We start from the raw sequence: 16940 nt of genomic DNA on the forward strand, positions 1-16940 counted from the left end.
CCCTCTAGCTACTGGTCCCATCAAAACATGGAAGAGAGACCCTGAGGTCAATTCTACCTCTTTGGGGACCTAATGGCTCACAGTGTCTCTCTGAACATCAGATATCTCAAGATACAAGAAGTGGGAATACTTTAGGATAGAGATGTATTGTGTACTGTGTGAACTATGACTCCCAATATATGACACCGTCTCTGAATGTCACAAGCAGCCAAGGGTCCCCAGGAAAGAACCCCATGGGCCAACTCTGCTGTCTTCTCTGCGATCCTCCTCCCAGCCCAGCCCTGCACGTTTATTGTGCTCTTGGTGATGGTGCCTCCACCCCATTACTAGATCAGGGCCCTGGGGGTCACTCTACAAGTCTCCCTCCCCACCCACCACACCTGCCTTCAAATTTCACTTCCTCAGTGTCTTCATCTTAACTGTTTCCTCCATCACCATGCAGGTTTGGTTGTCCCTTCCTGAACAATCACAGTGTCTCCTCTCTGACCTCTTGGCCTCCTGTCTCTCCCTTTCAGCACTTTTCTTCACTGATCTCAGAGGGACCATGTTGATACCTGCACGACTGTGCTCCTTTCTTGTTGAAGAACCTTCCATGGCTCCCTGATGCCTTCAGATAAAGCTCAAGCCCACCATCTTGTCCCTTTTCCTTCACAGGTCTGTGGTGTTTCTGTTGTTTCATCTAAACTTCTTTTGCCTCTGGGGCCCATATAGGTGACAGTGGGACCCATCCCTAGCTGGCTGCCTCCATGAGGGTCCCACTGCCATGACTTCCAGGGAGCTGGCCAAATGGGACCTGCTTCTCCAGTGCAGAGAATTGTGCATGAACCCAGGGATTAGGGGCTCTCATCCTCCTTTGCTGCCTTAGCTGGGCAAACCCCTCCTATCTGAGCCTCAGAGTTCATTGGCCACATGCAGAGATGGGGCTGTTGGATCTCAGAGTCAATCATTGTGGACTCTATGTAAAATCTCCACTTCCTTTTTCTGGTCTTGTGACCTTTTTTCTCACCGCAGTCTTCCTGGCTATGTTTTCTTTACCTCCGCTGATCTGCATCCTTTGTTTCCCTGTAGACAGACCCCAGAAGGCACACTGTCTCTGGGCATGAGGAAGGGATGCTGTTGAGGCTCCTGCTGCTGCTGCCCGTGCTGTGGGGAGGTGAGTAGGAGAGGGGAGAGGGAAGCCCACTTGTGAGGAGGCCCTAAAGCTCAGGCTGCGTTTTTTTTCCCCAGGGCCCTTGGTTCAGAGTTCAAGCTACCGGCTGGAACTACAGGAATCTGTGACAGTGCAGGAGAGCCTGTGTGTCTTCGTGCCGTGCAAATTTTCCTACCCCTGGACATTTTATGAACCCTCCCACCTGTTTTGGTTCAGGAATGGAGTGAATACAAACAATGATCTTCCAGTGGCCGCAGCCGAACCAGAGCAGAAGCTGCAGGAGAGGACCCAGGGCCGGTTCTTCCTCCCCAGGAACCCCAAGTCCAACAACTGCTCCCTGACCATCAGGTTCCACAGACCAGCGCAGCTAGAAATTCTGGGTTTTGAGGGAGAACGGTGCAGAATTAAGAAAATAGACTCATCGAGAAAAAGAGGAGGGGGTCAGAAGGCCTCTTCAATTTAGATGGCAATATCCAAGAGCCCCATAGCCTCCAGTTTGCTTTATTATATAGCCATAAGCAAATAAGGAAGTCTTTGATACAAAGTCACACATCTGAGGCAAAAATAGGAATTCTCCCAAGGCATAAAGAGGAATCCCTCTACCATGCATAAGTGAAATCAACCAACATCTGAACAAAGGTTGAGAAGAAGGACATGTAAATTGCTTCCAGCAAGTGAAGTGGGGCTATGGGATGTGTGCAAATACTCAGCTTCATAGCCAATATGGAAGTGGGGGGGAGAACATAACCTTTTGCTAAGCCTCAAATTTACAAAGGCTTTTCGCCACTTGCAGTCTATCACAACCAGGGATGTCAACATGAGGGACAGTGGGACCTACTTCTTTCAACTATAAAACCAATTCAATACACACTCCTCCACAGACAAAATGCTCTCTCTGAAAGTGACAGGTATGGCAGGGGCCCATAGAAAGGCCATAGGGTGAGGGGTATCCAAAATAGAAAAATGAATGCCCCTGGGGGTAAAGAGGGACAGCCATGGCATGACCTGGGGCAGGCTGACAACACACTACGGGCCCTAACCTTCTCTCTCTTCACTCCAGCCCTGACCCACAACCCCGACATCCTCATCCCTGGAAGCCAGCCGCCCCAGTAACCTGACCTGCTCCGTGTCCTGGGCCTGTGAGTGGGGCATGCCCCCCTTCTTCTCCTGGACGTCAGCCGCCCACACCTCCCTGGGCCCCCGGATCCTCCTCTCCTCGGTGATCACCCTCACCCCACGGCCCCAGGACCACGGCACCAACCTCACCTGTCAGGTGCATTTTCCTGCAGCTGGTGTGACCGTGGAGAGAACCGTCCAGCTCAATGTCACCTGTGAGTGCTGGGTCAGGACAGCAGGGTGCTTGAGGGTTTGAGGCCAGGACAGAGATGGGCCAGAGCCTGGAATCATAGTCATGGAAGTCCAGAAGGAAGGGAACCCCCTTACCTGCTCCCATGGTCCTGGGGAGAAAGTCCCTGTGCCCACCCCTCTGTCACCATGAATGTTGAAGCTGCCATGTCCTTCTGTCCCAGATGCTCCACAGAACACGGCCATCAGCGTCTTCCAAGGAAACAGCACAGGTAGGATGGGACATCTTCTCTCCAGGGCTGGGAAGGACCCAGGGTCTCAGTGGGTCTCAAAGCTCCAAAGGGCGGGGGACTAGTGAGATGTGTAGAGGAAGTCAAGTACTGAGGTCAGACTGAAAGCCCTTCCCCCCAAATCTTAACTCCCTAAACTTCATCCTTTTCTCACCCAGGGCTGTCTGTGGCCAGATCCAAAGGAAGCTCACATCCCTCTCACTCCATCCTCTCTCTGAGGTTTTTCTTCCTCCTGCTTCTGTTTATCTCCTCTTTGGTCCATGACTGCATCTGTTGTCATTTCCCAAGCCTTCGGCTCTCCATTTTCTAGACAACCTGGGTGACTGCAGGGGAATCCTTTGGGCTCTTCTGAAGGCCTGAGGCCAGGGCATTACTGCCCCCTCCTCGGAGCTAGTGTGGACATCGCAAAGGAGAGAGACTCTAGCTTTGCTCACCACATGTACCTTTCTGCACTTCTGTCCCCAAAGCCCTGCAGATTCGGCAAAACACAACCCTTTCCATCCTGGAGGGTGAGGCTGTGCGGCTGCTCTGTGTGGCTGACAGCAACCCCCCCCGCAGAGCTGAGCTGTTTCCGGGGGTCCCCAGCTTTGAATGCCACCCCCATCTCCAGCACCACGACCCTGGAGCTGCCCGGTGTAGGGACTGCGGAAGAAGGAGAGTTCACCTGCCGGGCTCAGCACCGGCTGGGCTCCCAGACTCTCTCTCTCAGCCTCTCAGTGCTCTGTGAGTGTGGTACCAAAGGAGCAGGTCATCTGAAATTCTGGGGAGATTAGAAGCACCGATGACCCTGCTCCTCCCTCCCCACAGACCCCCGGCAGCTGCTGGGCCCCTCCTGCTCCTGGGAAGACCAGGGTCTGCACTGCAGCTGCTCCTCCCGAGCCCAGCCGGCCCCCTCCCTGCGCTGGGGGCTGGGGGCGGGGCTGCTGGAGGGGAACCACAGCAATGCCTCCTGCACGGTCACCTCCCGCTCAGCGGGGCCCTGGGCCAACAGCTCCCTGAGCCTCAGCCAGGAGCTCAGCGCCAGCCTCAGACTCAGCTGCGAGGCCAGCAATGTCCACGGGGCCCAGAGCGCCACTGTCCTGCTGCTGCCAGGTCAGAGGGTGTAATGGGGGACAGGCTTAGAGAGAGAGGAGTGGGTCACAGAGAAGATGGAGCTGGGGGAGGGGCCGGGCCTGGACAGGGGTGATTGCTAGGACAGGGCCCTCCATCTTCTGTCTGAACGGAAATACTTCCATCTGGGAAGCTTAAGCTGGGGATAGTTCTGGCCTCACAGTTCTGGAGGCTGGAAGTCTAAGGTCAAGGTGCCGGCAGGGTTTCTCTGGGCGGTGTGTGTGTGGCTGGTCTCCACCAGCTTCTGGGGTTCTGCTGGCAGTCTTTGGTATTCCTTACCTTGTACAAAAATCATTTCAATCTCTGCCTTTATCCCAGTGTGCGTCTGTGTGCAAGTCCTGCACTGTTATGAGGGCCCTCGTTACAGTGGATTAAGGGCTTTCATTGTAACTGTTAACTCTCTAAAGACCCTGCCTCCAGATGAGATCGGGCGCGTTCAGGGTGGTATGGCCGTAGACAAGACCCTGCCTCCAAATGAGGTCATATTCTGAGGTATGGGGCCAGCTGAGGGGTATGGAAGGTTAAGACAGCAAATAAGAGTTCTGAGGACCCACAATTCAAGCCATATCAGTCCCAGAGAGATGGAACTTGGAGGAAGTGGAGGGAGGGGTGTTAGGTTCTCAGTCCCAGGTCAGGGAAGGGAGTGGCCGGGAAAGGGTCTGATCCAGGGTCTACAAGGCAACAGGAGGCTGAGTGACCGAGTCCTGGACGGAAAATAGGTGCATTAACAGAATGCACGGAGACAGAATTAGGGTGCCATGGAGTTGGGTTGGAATTCACACACAACTCAAATTACCTACAGGTAAACAAGAACCCAAGGCTGGCGGGGTCCTGGGAGTGGTCGGGGAAGCTGTCACCATGGTTCTGGCCCTGCTGTCTCTCTGCCTTTGTCTCATCTTCAGGTGAGAGTGAGCTCCAGGGCTGGAGGAGGGGTGTGAGGTAGAAAGGGCTCAAGGTTGCAGAAACTCAGAAAACCTGAGCTGGAGGATCTTGGATTGGGGGGAAAGCCAGGAGCCAGGGAAGGGAGGCTGAGTGTTGGCAGAGCCAGCTTGTACCAGCTGGACCAAGTATGGGGTCTTTCCCAACTAGTCCTGGTCCAGTTCTTGGACCAGGGGAGGCCTTGGACACAGGACCCACACTCACCTATTGGGAGTTTGCTGCTCACAGGGCATAGGGATGGTCGGCCACTCCATGCCCCAGATAACCAGGCTGAAAATCCCGGGGTTGTTCCCTTAGAGTGAAGACCTGCAGGGAAAAAGCAGCCCAGCCAGTGCAGAGCATGGACAATGACGTGAGCCCTGAGGTGGGCTCAGCCTCCGGGGTGAGTAACATGGGCTCAGGCTCCAGGTGAGTGAAGGGACATAGCTTCCTCTCAGCATTCTCCCTCTTCAGTGCTGCCCTCTGCAGGGGCCTTTAGACATTGGGATGTTAGACACTCAACACTTCCCGAATTCCCCTGAGGTCATTTTAAATTACTGATCCAACTGCTCTAATGTTACTTCTTCCAGTCCAATATGCACGTAGTCCAACTGCTTTGTGGGAGTGTATTCAAACCTCATATTTCAGGCCAGCACTGTCCCTGGAATATTTCCTTGTCCACATACAATGAAATGCAAATATTTTAAGTGTAGAGTTCGATAAGTTTCTATTTTCAATCTGTTTTTTTCTTTTTAAAATCATTTATTAGGGTAAAATTGGCTAATAACATTCTATAAATTCAGCAGTACAACTTTATTTTTTTTTTTAATATTTATTGTTTCTAGCCAGAGAGAGAGAAAGAAAGGGAGAGACAGAGAGGAAAGGAGAGAGATGAGAAGCATAAGCTTGTTGTTGCAGTACCTTAGTTGTTTGTTGATTGCTTTATTATATGTGCCTTGACTGGGGGCTCCAGCTGAGCCAGTGACCCCTTGCTCAAGCCAGTGACCTTGTTCTCAAGCCAACTTCCTTTGGGCTCAAGCCAGCGATCATGGGGTCATGACTGATCTCAGGTTCAAGCTGGTGAGCCTGCACTCAAGCCTGATGAGACTGTGCTCAAACCAGCAACCTTAGGCTTCCAATCCTGGGTTCTCAGCATCCCAGCCCGATGCTCTATCCACTGCGCAACCACCTGGTCAGGCAGGAGTACCACTTATTATAGGACATCTGTGTACTCTATTGTGTGCTCACCATCCAAGGTCTCATCTCCTTCGCCACTATATATTTGCCCCCTTTATACTCTCTCTGTCCTCCTCCCATGTCCCTTCCCGCTCTGACAACCATCATCTGTTGCCTGTGCCTATGAGCGTGTTTTGCTTGTTGCTTTCTGTTTTATATCCCACATAAGAGTGAAGCCATATGGTTTTTGTCTTTTTCCATCTAACTTATTTCCCTTAGCATGATACCATTTATGTTGTCTCAAATGGCAATACTTTATCTTTTATTTTTTATGGATCAGTACTTGGAATGTTAGTTACCCTTTTCTTCTAGTGTTGAACACTGGGGAAGACTAATGACCCAAATCTAGTCAGTCAGGCCATTGAGGACAAAGAAAAGGTGGACAGCAGCCTCAGGGTAGACAGCTGAGACACCCCAAACTCAAATTCATCACTCCCATTGTGCATTGTTCAAATCAATCACCATCTTATATAATAACAATATAACGAGGTATACATATAATAAAATGCGCCATTTAAAGGAGGCTGTTAGGTGACTTTTGACAAAGGTATACATCTGTCTCCATGTCTCTGATTAATATGTGAACCATTTTCACCACACCCCTAAATTCCTAATTTTCCTTTCCCAGTCAACTGCCCTTTATAGAAATCCCTGATTTCTATGCCTATAGATTAGTTTCCCCCAGTCTGGAACGTTATAGAAATGCAATAGTGTGATATTTACTCTACATATCTGTCTTCTATCACTTCATTAATGAAACATTAAAATGCTAAACATGTATGCTCTCAATAACAGACCATCAAAATAAATGAACTGAAATGGCCAGAGCTGCAAAGAGAAATAGAAACATCCACAATTATTTCAAAAAATCTTCTCTCGGTAACTGGTAGAACAAGGAGACAGAAAATCACTTTAAATTTTACTTTACACAGTTCTCTGTATTGGTCTTGCTTGATTGATCTTGGGGAATGAAATCCTTAGTGTGTGCTAAAGTCTTATTTTTCATGAGTCACAGTACGTCTTTCTCATCATGTAATTTTCAAATGTTCATAAACTTTTTTCCCTATTAATAACTGTCTCTTGTACTTCGTATTGCACAGTGGTTCAAAGCATGTCATGTGATGCTAGACTGTCTGCATTCACATTATGTCTTTCCCCACTTAGAGCTGTGGGACTTTGATGGATGAGAAAACTCTCAGTTCTTTGTCTATTTTCTGAGACATTGAGATTGTAATAGTACCAGTATCACAGAGTGGTTACAAGGAATGCTTCAAACAGAACCTGAAATACACTAGGCAACTGCTTAGGATTGACAGACAGAATCACTCCCTTTCAGCATGGAAGTTCCAAGGGTGGTTTGCTGTTACTGTTTTATTTCTTTTATTCTCTATTGCAAAATTTATGGGAGTTTTGATTGTATAACTCACAGTAGGTACTCAGAAAATATTTCTGGAGTAAATCATTGAATGACTATATTGCTGGATTTCATTTTCTATTAAAATCCATTTCTTTCTCTCTCTTTTTTTTTTTTACAGAGCAGAAAGAGAGTCAGAGAAATAGATAGGGACAGACAGACAAGAAAATGAGAGATGAAAAGCATCAATCATCAGTTTTTCGTTGCAACATTTTAGTTGTTCACTGATTGCTTTCTCATATGTGCCTTGACCGTGGGCCTTCAACAGACCAAGTAACCCCTTGCTCGAGCCACTGACCTTAGGTCCAAGCTGGTGAGCTTTGCTCAAGCCAGATGAGCCTGCGCTCAAGCTGGCGACCTCAGGGTCTCAAACCTGGGTCCTCCGCATCCTGGTCCGACGCTCTATTTACTGCACCAACCACCACCTGGTCAGGCTATATCTTTATCTTTTGATTGGAGTGGTCAACCACATACAAATGGTTTACTTATGGTTATTAACAGATATTTTTTATTCTTTTGTGATTTGGCTGCAGTACAATTGCAGTCGACTTGTCATATATTTTCATCTTGCTTTTGCTTAACATGGGCGTCCTTCCTCTATTTGCTCTGCTATAGCGAAGTCCTTTCCTCCTCATCTGAGTACTCTTAGTCCTTGCCTGTCTAAGCTACTGTCAGAGGGTTTCTAGTTCATGCTTCTGTAGTCTGAGGGTGTTGAGGGCAGGGGGCAGATATGGCAAAGGTGTCTGGTTGCTGCAAGTCCTGGTTCCTGCTCCATCTTTTAGCATATGCCACCCTGGCCTCTACTTTATATTTCACAATATCTTCTATCCCAAATTTAGGACTTGAAATGTATTTGCTTTCTAGTAAATGCCTCTCCTAGGAAACCATAACCTGTCTGAACAAAGGATGACTCTATTGATAGAAAGAGTGGTACTGAGTCCTGACTCAGTGGTGCATTTGCATAGATGTGTGTCTTTGGGGAAACACATATAGTATCTCTCAGCCTTCACATTGCTATTTGTAAGATGAATATCATCAAAGCATCCTCTCCTAGTGTTTCTTAAAAAGACTATAGTTTGATCCATACAAACATTCTCATTCTCTAAGAACAGGCCAATCATAATTATTAAACATTTAAAAATATATTAACAGGTGAATGATAAAGTTTCCACCAGTCCCAATCCCATTCTGGCGCTTGGCTGCTGTCTCCCAGACCCGTCTGAGCAGCTTTGGACCTTTTCTCTTCCTTCCACTCTGGTGAGGACACTGGTTCCGGACAGATAGTCCTTCATATTCTCCAGACACTGGTGGTGCTAACCCCATTGCAGAAGAAAATCAGGAGCTCCACTATGCTTCCCTCAGATTTCACAATCTGAAGCTCCAGGAACAGGAAGATTTCAACACCGAGTACTCAGAGATCAAGATATACAAGTGAGGAAATACCTTTTCACCACTCTGGAGACTGGAAGTCTGAGTATAGGCAGACTTAGTTTCTTCTGAGGCTTCTCCTCTTGCCTTGTAGATGGCCATCTTCTCTCTATGTCTTCACATGGTCCTCCCTTTGTGTGTGTCTGTGTTCTAATCTCCACTTCTTATAAGAACACCAGATATGTTGGAATAAGCCACCTCCATGAGAACACTTCAATGGAAGTATCTCTTTAAAGACCCTATCTCAAAAATGGATAGAGCTGTAAAGAGTAATTATGAGATCAAGGGTTAACACTTCAACTTGTTAATTTTATGATATTCAGCCCATTATCTCAGTGTCTGATTATTTTTAAATTGAATGATCTTCTTGGCAGTGGTGCAAATGTCCTACTATATATGAAGGACCACAGGACTTGTTTTTAAAAGAACTGAGTTCAAATTCATCTACATCACTTAATAAGTGATTCACTTTATTTCTCCATCCATTACTCTTTTTGCAAAGTAGGGAAATCATCTCTAATAACCACATTATTGTGAAAGATCAATGTAACAGTACATATGAAACAAGTTCACAAAAGTCCTGATGTGAAGCTTTTCGTAAACTCCAAACACATGCTTATGTCAAGACCTTTATTAGCTTTTACAACAAAGTTTCTGCTAACAGTTTCTTCTAAGACTTGGTGGGGCCAAACCCAGAGGCCATGGGATTAGATGTTTGTGTCTCAATCTGCTCCAAAGTCTCATGAGTGCCCCCAATATAGTTTATGTCCTTCATCTTTTCTTCACGGCTCTATTGCCTTGTCCATGCTGATCTCACCAATGTCATTTCTTACCAGCCTCCAGGATTCCATGCCCATCCCAATAGCTTCCTCTTAACATCTTTAAGCATTCACGCCTTCAGTGAAACCGATGAAAATCAATGAAAACCACAGAGTAGGGAAAATCATTACGAGTAGTCAGTAAAAAAAAAAAAAAAAAAAAAAGACAAATTGCATTTGAAAAGACAACAGTTGGATCAATAGCTAATTTTTATAAGGGTAGTATGTACACACAATGGAAGGATATCTTTTATAGCCTGAGAGATGTAAATGTTAGTTTTGTGATCCTACTTACTGATCATTACGTTTCAAGACTGAAGGTGATACTGACATTTAATACAAATAAAAATAAAATGTGAGAATTATAACCAAAAGACTTCTCAATGCAAATTCTAATAGATTTGGGTATTAGTGATCTTAGATTGACGCTCCGTGATGCAAAAAGGAATGAAAATGGTGAAAAGTGGCAAATATGTGAGCAATACAAAACAAATACTTATTGTAAAAATGGATGATGATGTGTCTAGGGGTCAAACAAAATATAACATTGATACCATACTATAGTAACCTAAATCAGGAAAATGTGAATAAAATTTATGTTTGAGAAAGTTCTTATGTTATTAGGATAAAATGAAATGTTATGATAAGCTTTATATTTTGCTATTTTGTTGTTGTAATCAGAAGGAAATTTTGTAAAAGAATTGACCCCAAATTTATGATATTAAAACTAGAAGCAGATTAAAAGTTTCTGGAAACATTGTTCAATCACTCTAGAGAAAACAAGAAATGCAGAATTAAAAGGATAAAAGAGAATAAGTCCTGCAGAACACAAATATAAGATTCTGCATGTAGACCAAAATACATTTTAAAATCACATTAAATGGCCTTGGCCAGTTGGCTCAGTGGTAGAGCATCAGCCTGGCGTGCAGAAGTCCCGGGTTCGATTCCCGGCCAGGGCACACAAGAGAAGCACCCATCTGCTTCTCCACCCCTCCCCCTCTCCTTCCTCTCTGTCTCTCTCTTCCCCTTCCGCAGCCAAGGCTCCCCTGGAGCAAAGATGGCCTGGGCGCTGGGGATGGCTCCTTGGCCTATGCCCCAGGTGCTAGAGTGGCTCTGGTCGCAACGGAGTGACGCCCCAGAGGGGTAGAGCATCGCCCCCTGGTGGGCAGAGCGTCACCCTCTGGTGGGCATGCCGGGTGGATCCCAGTTGGGCACATGCGGGAGTCTGTCTGTCTCTCCCTGTTTCCAGCTTCAGAAAAATACAGAAAAAAAAATCACATTAAAAAGAATGGACTTGGTGATCTTGATGAAATACAAATATAGTCAGACTGGAGGAAAATGTGGCTATGGGTTGTTTACAAGAGATCTATGAAGACCTAGGTTAGTGTTTGCTTGACATTTTCTGAAGACTACTGACCATCACAACTATATTAATATCAGAAAATATATGTTTTACAATAGACATTATTTTGGAAGTAAATGAAACTACTTCATAATGATGAAAGGTTTCATCTACCAGGAAGATATAATATTGAAATGTGCATATGAATGATGACATTAGGCAAAAACTGACAAATTTTTTATAAGCTAAACTAATCCACATTCTTGGAGGGAATTTTAATATATATATTACAAAAAGTGGTGAAACACACAGACAGAAAATCACAAAGAATATCTTATCATACTATATGTAAACAACATTATTAAATTTGACCTACAGCCATAGATAGAAAACTTGTCCAAGATGAAAGAATATACACTCTATTTAGCCCACACATATGGAACATTTAAAAATATTTTATCATACACTGCACCTTATGAAGTAAAATTTCAACATATGTCAAAGGATTGAAATAATACAAAATATGTTCTTTGAATATTATTAAACTAGAAGTCAAGACTAAAAGCTTTATATTATATTTATAATATATTATGTCTGATTATGTGATATAGTCATAAATGTATAATATAGTATATGTTTATATATTATATGGTCATAAATATTACTCTATATAACTATGTATATAAATACTAGTGGACATTTAGAATGCTCCTTATAAAAAAGTGAAGGGTAAAATAACCATAATGGAAATTTAAAATTATTCAAAATTAAGTAAAAATAAAAATACTATAAAACATTTAGTCTAAAACTGAAGTGTTTATTAGAAGAAATATACAGACAATTCAAGGCTCTAGAACTGCACAGGCTTTTGGTGGCTGCGGCGACAGCATCTTCCTACTTCTCTCTTTTCTTCCCTTCCACTTCTTCCTTCATCTTTGCTTTCTTCTTCTCCTTCTCTCCCTGCTCTATCTCCTGAGCTGTTTCTTCTCTGGAGGAAATTAGGTCCTCAGGGATGTAAGCAGTGGCATCAGTGACTGTGGATTCATCCAGTCTCCACACCCAGACTTAATTAATTTGAACCAAGGTATCTTGTGACTGCTGGCTGGAATTAAGAGTAATAGTGGTGTGAAGATACTCCTGATCTCTTCCCTTGAAATTTCAACAAATTGAACAACTGTAACACAGCAAAAGTACCCCAGCTGGCCTTGCAATTATGCCTGAAAAACTTGCACACTGAATGCACTAAAGGTGGGATGGGTTCGGAAAGTGGCGAGGAAGATAAAACACATTGGTGGAAGGCTCTGGGGAGGAGACAAACTCAAAATGACTGGTTTTTTTTTCCTTTACTGAACTACAAGTAGGAGGGAAAGCCTGGGCTGTCTTGGCTTTTTTTTTTTTTGTCTTGGCTTTTTCTGAGGGGTACAGAAAGGGAAACCCAGGGTGCCTAGGTCTTCATCTGCTGGGAGGAGAGGTGAGATTGAGAACAGAAGGGGAGATGCTGAGCCAAAGTAGTGGCAGAGCGCAGGGTTATGGTCAGTGTTCCCTTAGTCTGCCCACAGCCCACACTTGGTGGAGACAGAGAAAACTAAAGGGAATCCCCTCAGCCTCCCAGATCCTACCTCCCTTGCCTCACGGGTACATAGAGTGTCAGAGACAAACCTCCCAGCTAGATCTCCAGAGCCACTCCTTCACCTGAAGAACAGAGGTGCTCTGCATGTGGCCCTTTGGTCTGTTGAGATGTAGGGAAGAGCATCAGGAGGCCTAAGATCTTCATTGCTAGAGCCATAAAGTCCTCACAACATGCCCCATTCATCAAAGCAACTGTGGTTCCTACTTACATTATTGTGACAGAAACATCTCAGCAGAGGACAGTCCAAGCATGTCACAGAGCTAAAATAGGTAATATAGTGACACCTGCTGGAAGAAAACAATAAGCTCTCAAAACTGAAATTCATTTTTTTCTTTTTTTCATTCTTTTTTCTCTTTGAATTTTATCATCTTTAATTTTTATATTTTTATTCTTATTTTGGAGGTGTTTTGTTTGTTTTTAATATTTTGGGGGTTTCAATCTTGTGTTCTGTGGTTTTTCTTGTTTACTTGTCATTACTTTTTAAATTCTTAAATTTTTATAATTGTATTTTTGTTAGGGTTTTTAACCCTAACCATTCTCAAATGCCAACAAGGAAGAAGAAATCAGATATCATGGCTCACAGACAGAGACATAGTTTAGAACTAAAATGAAAAACCTCCAGAAAATAATCTCAATCACATGGAAGCCTTGCAGTTAAATGATAGAGAATTCAAAATTGAAGTTCTAAAAATATTCAACAAGATGTGAGAAGACACCAAAAGGCAACTTAATGAGCTTACTGAGGAGACTGAACCTTTGAAAACAGAGATGAAGAACTCAGTACATGAATTGAAAACTGAGGCATTGAGTTGAGCTAACAGAACAAGTCAGATAGAGGAAAGAATAAGTGACATCCAAGATAGGCAACTTGAGATGGTAAAGGAAGGAGAGAGACTCACAATTTTAAAACAATGAGAGTTCTACAAGATTTATCTGGCTCCATCAGAAAGATCAATATAAGAATAATGGGTATATCAGAAGAATGAGAGAGGTAGAAGGGAATAGAGAGCCCATTCAAACAAATAATTGAGAATTTCCAAGCCTATGGAAAGAGAGCCTTGAATTCACAAAGCAAACAGAACGTCAAGTTACCTCAACATAACCAGACCTAGTCCAAGGCACATCATAATAAAATTGTCAAAAATCAATGGCAAAGAAAGAATTCTCAAGGTAACTTGGGAAAAACAGAACATAACATAAAGGAAAGTCCATTAGGTTATCATCAGACTTCTCAGCAGAAACCTTAAAAGCCAGAAGAGAGTGGACCCAAACATTCAAAGAACTGAAAGAGAAGATTAACAGCCAAGAATACTATATCCATCAAAGTTACCCTTCAGATATGAAGGGGAAATAAAAACTTTTGCAGACATACAGAAGCTGAGGGGATTCATCACCAGAAAAACCCCAATATAGTAAATACTCAAAGGGGTTATTCAACCAGACAGAAAGAACAACAACAACAAAAAATGTGAAAACTACAAGTAAAAGCTTCAACAAGGTTACAATAGAAACATGATGATCTGAGACAACAATAACATAAAAAAGAATGGGATAAGATCTGCAGTAGCAAAGGAGAATGGAGAGCAGAAGCACTCATAAGACAAAGGACTCTTGCACATACAAATATTTTTCTCTTTATAACCTAATGGTTTTTTTTTAAAAAAGCCACTACGGAAATACACAGCTTGAAAAAAGAAGATACAGGGAAAAGAAGTATGGAATACCACTAAACAAACACAGCTGACAGAAACAAAAAAAAAAGTACCAAGTGAGACACAGAGCTACCAGAAAACAAAACATAAAATGGCAATAGGAAATCGTCAAGTACCAATAATTACCCTAAGTGTAAATGCACTGAACTCACCAATTAAGAGGCAGACTAGCAGATTGGATCAAAAAGCAAAACCCAACCATGCTTTCTTCAAGATACACATCTAAGCTGCAAGGACAAGGGTAGACTCAAGTGAAAGGTTGGAAAATGATTCTTTAAGCAAAAAATATCCAAAGAAAAGCAGGTGTAGCCATACTCATATCTGACAATGTTGACTTCAAGACAACAAAGGTAGCCAGAGACAAAGTTAGATATTACAAATGTTAAAGGGGACATTGTACCAAGAAGACACAACACATCTTAATATATATGCACTGAACCAAGGAGCACCAAAATACATGACATCTACTAGCTTATCTAAAAATAGAAGCAGACAAAGACACAATCATACTTGGAGATTTCAACATAGCATTGACAGTTTTAGATAGATCATCCACACAGAAAATCAATAAAGAAATATTGACGCTAAAAGAATATCTGGACCAAATGGACATAATAGACATTTACAGGACTTTTCATCCCAAAATATCAGATTATACATTCTTCTCCAGTGTGCATGGAACATTTTCAAGGATAGACCATATATTGGGCCACAAAATTAACATCAACAAATTCAGGAAGATTGAAATTATACCAAGCATATTTCCTAGCCATAAGGCTTTGAAATTAGAATTCAACTGCAAAAAGGAAATAAAGAAACCCACTAAAATATGGAAATTAAACAACATCCTTCTAAAAAAGAAGCCTGGGTCAAAGAAGAAATAAAAGTAGAGATTTGAAGATATATACAGACAAACAAAAATGACAACATGATATATCAACATCTCTGGGATGCAGCAAAAACAGTAATAAGAGGGAAATTTATATCATTGCAACTTATATCAAGAAACAAGAGAGATCTCAACTAAACAACTTAACATCACATCTTAAGGAACTAAGAAAAGAAGAACAAAGGCAACTCAAAGTCAGCATAAGAAAGGAAGTAGTAAAAATTAGAGCAGAACTAAATGAAATAGAGAACAAAAAAGCTATCAATACATTAAAGAGCTGGCTCTTTGAAAAGATCAGTAATACAGACAAACCCTTGGCTAGGTTCACTAAGAAAAAAAGAACAAACTTATATAAACAAAATCCAAAATGAAAGAGGAAAAATCATCACAGACATCACAGATGCGCAAAGGATCATTGTAGAAGAAATACATATAATTTCAGCTATCTATCAAAGATGAAGAAAGGCTAAAATTTAATAAATTAGCATTTTATCTAAAAAGAACTTAGAAAAATAACTAAAATAAACTAAAAGACATTTGAGGGAAAGAAATACCAAGTGATAAAAGCACATGAAATAGAAAAATATTCAATAGAGATGAAAAACATCACAAACTTTTAGTTCTTTGTATGGGCAGTAAAGCTGAAAAAGTTCAGTTAATCTAGAAATAAACAGAGGGCAAGGGGAGACAGCATGCGGGAACATATGTAGCAGGACTTGAACATAAAGTAATGAAAATCTGTAATGCTCATAAATTTAAAATCTGTATTAAATGGGCAAACCCCCAGACAAATATCTTGTCCAGTGAGCATTGCTGGTACTCAGGGCTATCTCTCAGGCCAGATAAAATGAAAGCCCAATGTAGTGACAAAATTCGGCCACTAGGCGGCAACTGATCCACGCTGTCATTCACGTTCCCGGTGATTGGCCAACAGTCCAATTGTCGCTGGGCCAGCATATTTTCAGAACCATTTGTAAAGCAAAATGAAACTGTTTCCTCTTCATCCAAGGGGCATAAGGAACAACCCATTAGGTCATAGATGATTTCATTAAAAACAAACAAACAAAATCCAGGAGTAGGTGGTTACTCTACTGAAGTGAGTGTAACATTGATACCAACTATTAATCTAAAAAAAAAGTATTGCTTTTTCTTTATTTTCCTTTACTGATCAATATCAGTAGGAGATGTACGTGTCCCACCCACCCTGTGATGCCTTCAGAGGTCCAGGTCCTGTTTCCAGTGGTTCAGATAAGGTATAGAAAAAATTAATAGAACAAAGAGCTGGTTCTTTGAAAAGGTCAATAATATTGACAAACCTTTGGCTAGGTTCACTAAGATAAAAAAAGAGCAGACTCATATAAACAAAATCCGAAATGAAAGAGGATAAATTACCACAGTCATCATAGATGCACAAAGGATCATTGTAGAAGAAATACATATAATTTCAGATATCTATCAAAGATGAAGAAAGGCTAAAGTGTAATAAACTAGGTTTTATTTAAAAAGAACTTAGAAAAGTAACAATAAAATAAACTGAAAGACATTTGAGGGAAAGAAATACCAAATGATAAAAGCACATGGATGATAAGAGCACGATGGTGCCCGGGACCAGGGACTTGGTGCAGGCAGGAGGTGTGATCTGCAGGTTGAGGTCACCGAGTATTCTAATGGAAGTGGGGAGTGAGGAAAAGAGGGGTA

General features: G+C 42.8%; 1 protein-coding gene across 1 annotated transcript; it reads left to right on the top strand.

The window, feature by feature from the left end:
- Positions 1-1104: 1104 nt before the first annotated feature.
- LOC136332069 (sialic acid-binding Ig-like lectin 6) lies at positions 1105-9004 on the top strand. Its single transcript, XM_066271330.1, is given in 12 exon segments — positions 1105-1153; positions 1228-1498; positions 1958-2058; positions 2211-2244; positions 2246-2481; positions 2680-2727; positions 3213-3292; positions 3294-3468; positions 3553-3837; positions 4658-4757; positions 5092-5180; positions 8686-9004. Coding segments are annotated over 12 exon segments (1635 nt in total). The 5' UTR covers positions 1105-1110; the 3' UTR covers positions 8859-9004.
- Positions 9005-16940: the final 7936 nt, after the last annotated feature.

The sequence above is a fragment of the Saccopteryx bilineata genome, chromosome 3 (genome assembly GCF_036850765.1).
Source record: "Saccopteryx bilineata isolate mSacBil1 chromosome 3, mSacBil1_pri_phased_curated, whole genome shotgun sequence".
Taxonomy (NCBI): domain Eukaryota; kingdom Metazoa; phylum Chordata; class Mammalia; order Chiroptera; family Emballonuridae; genus Saccopteryx; species Saccopteryx bilineata.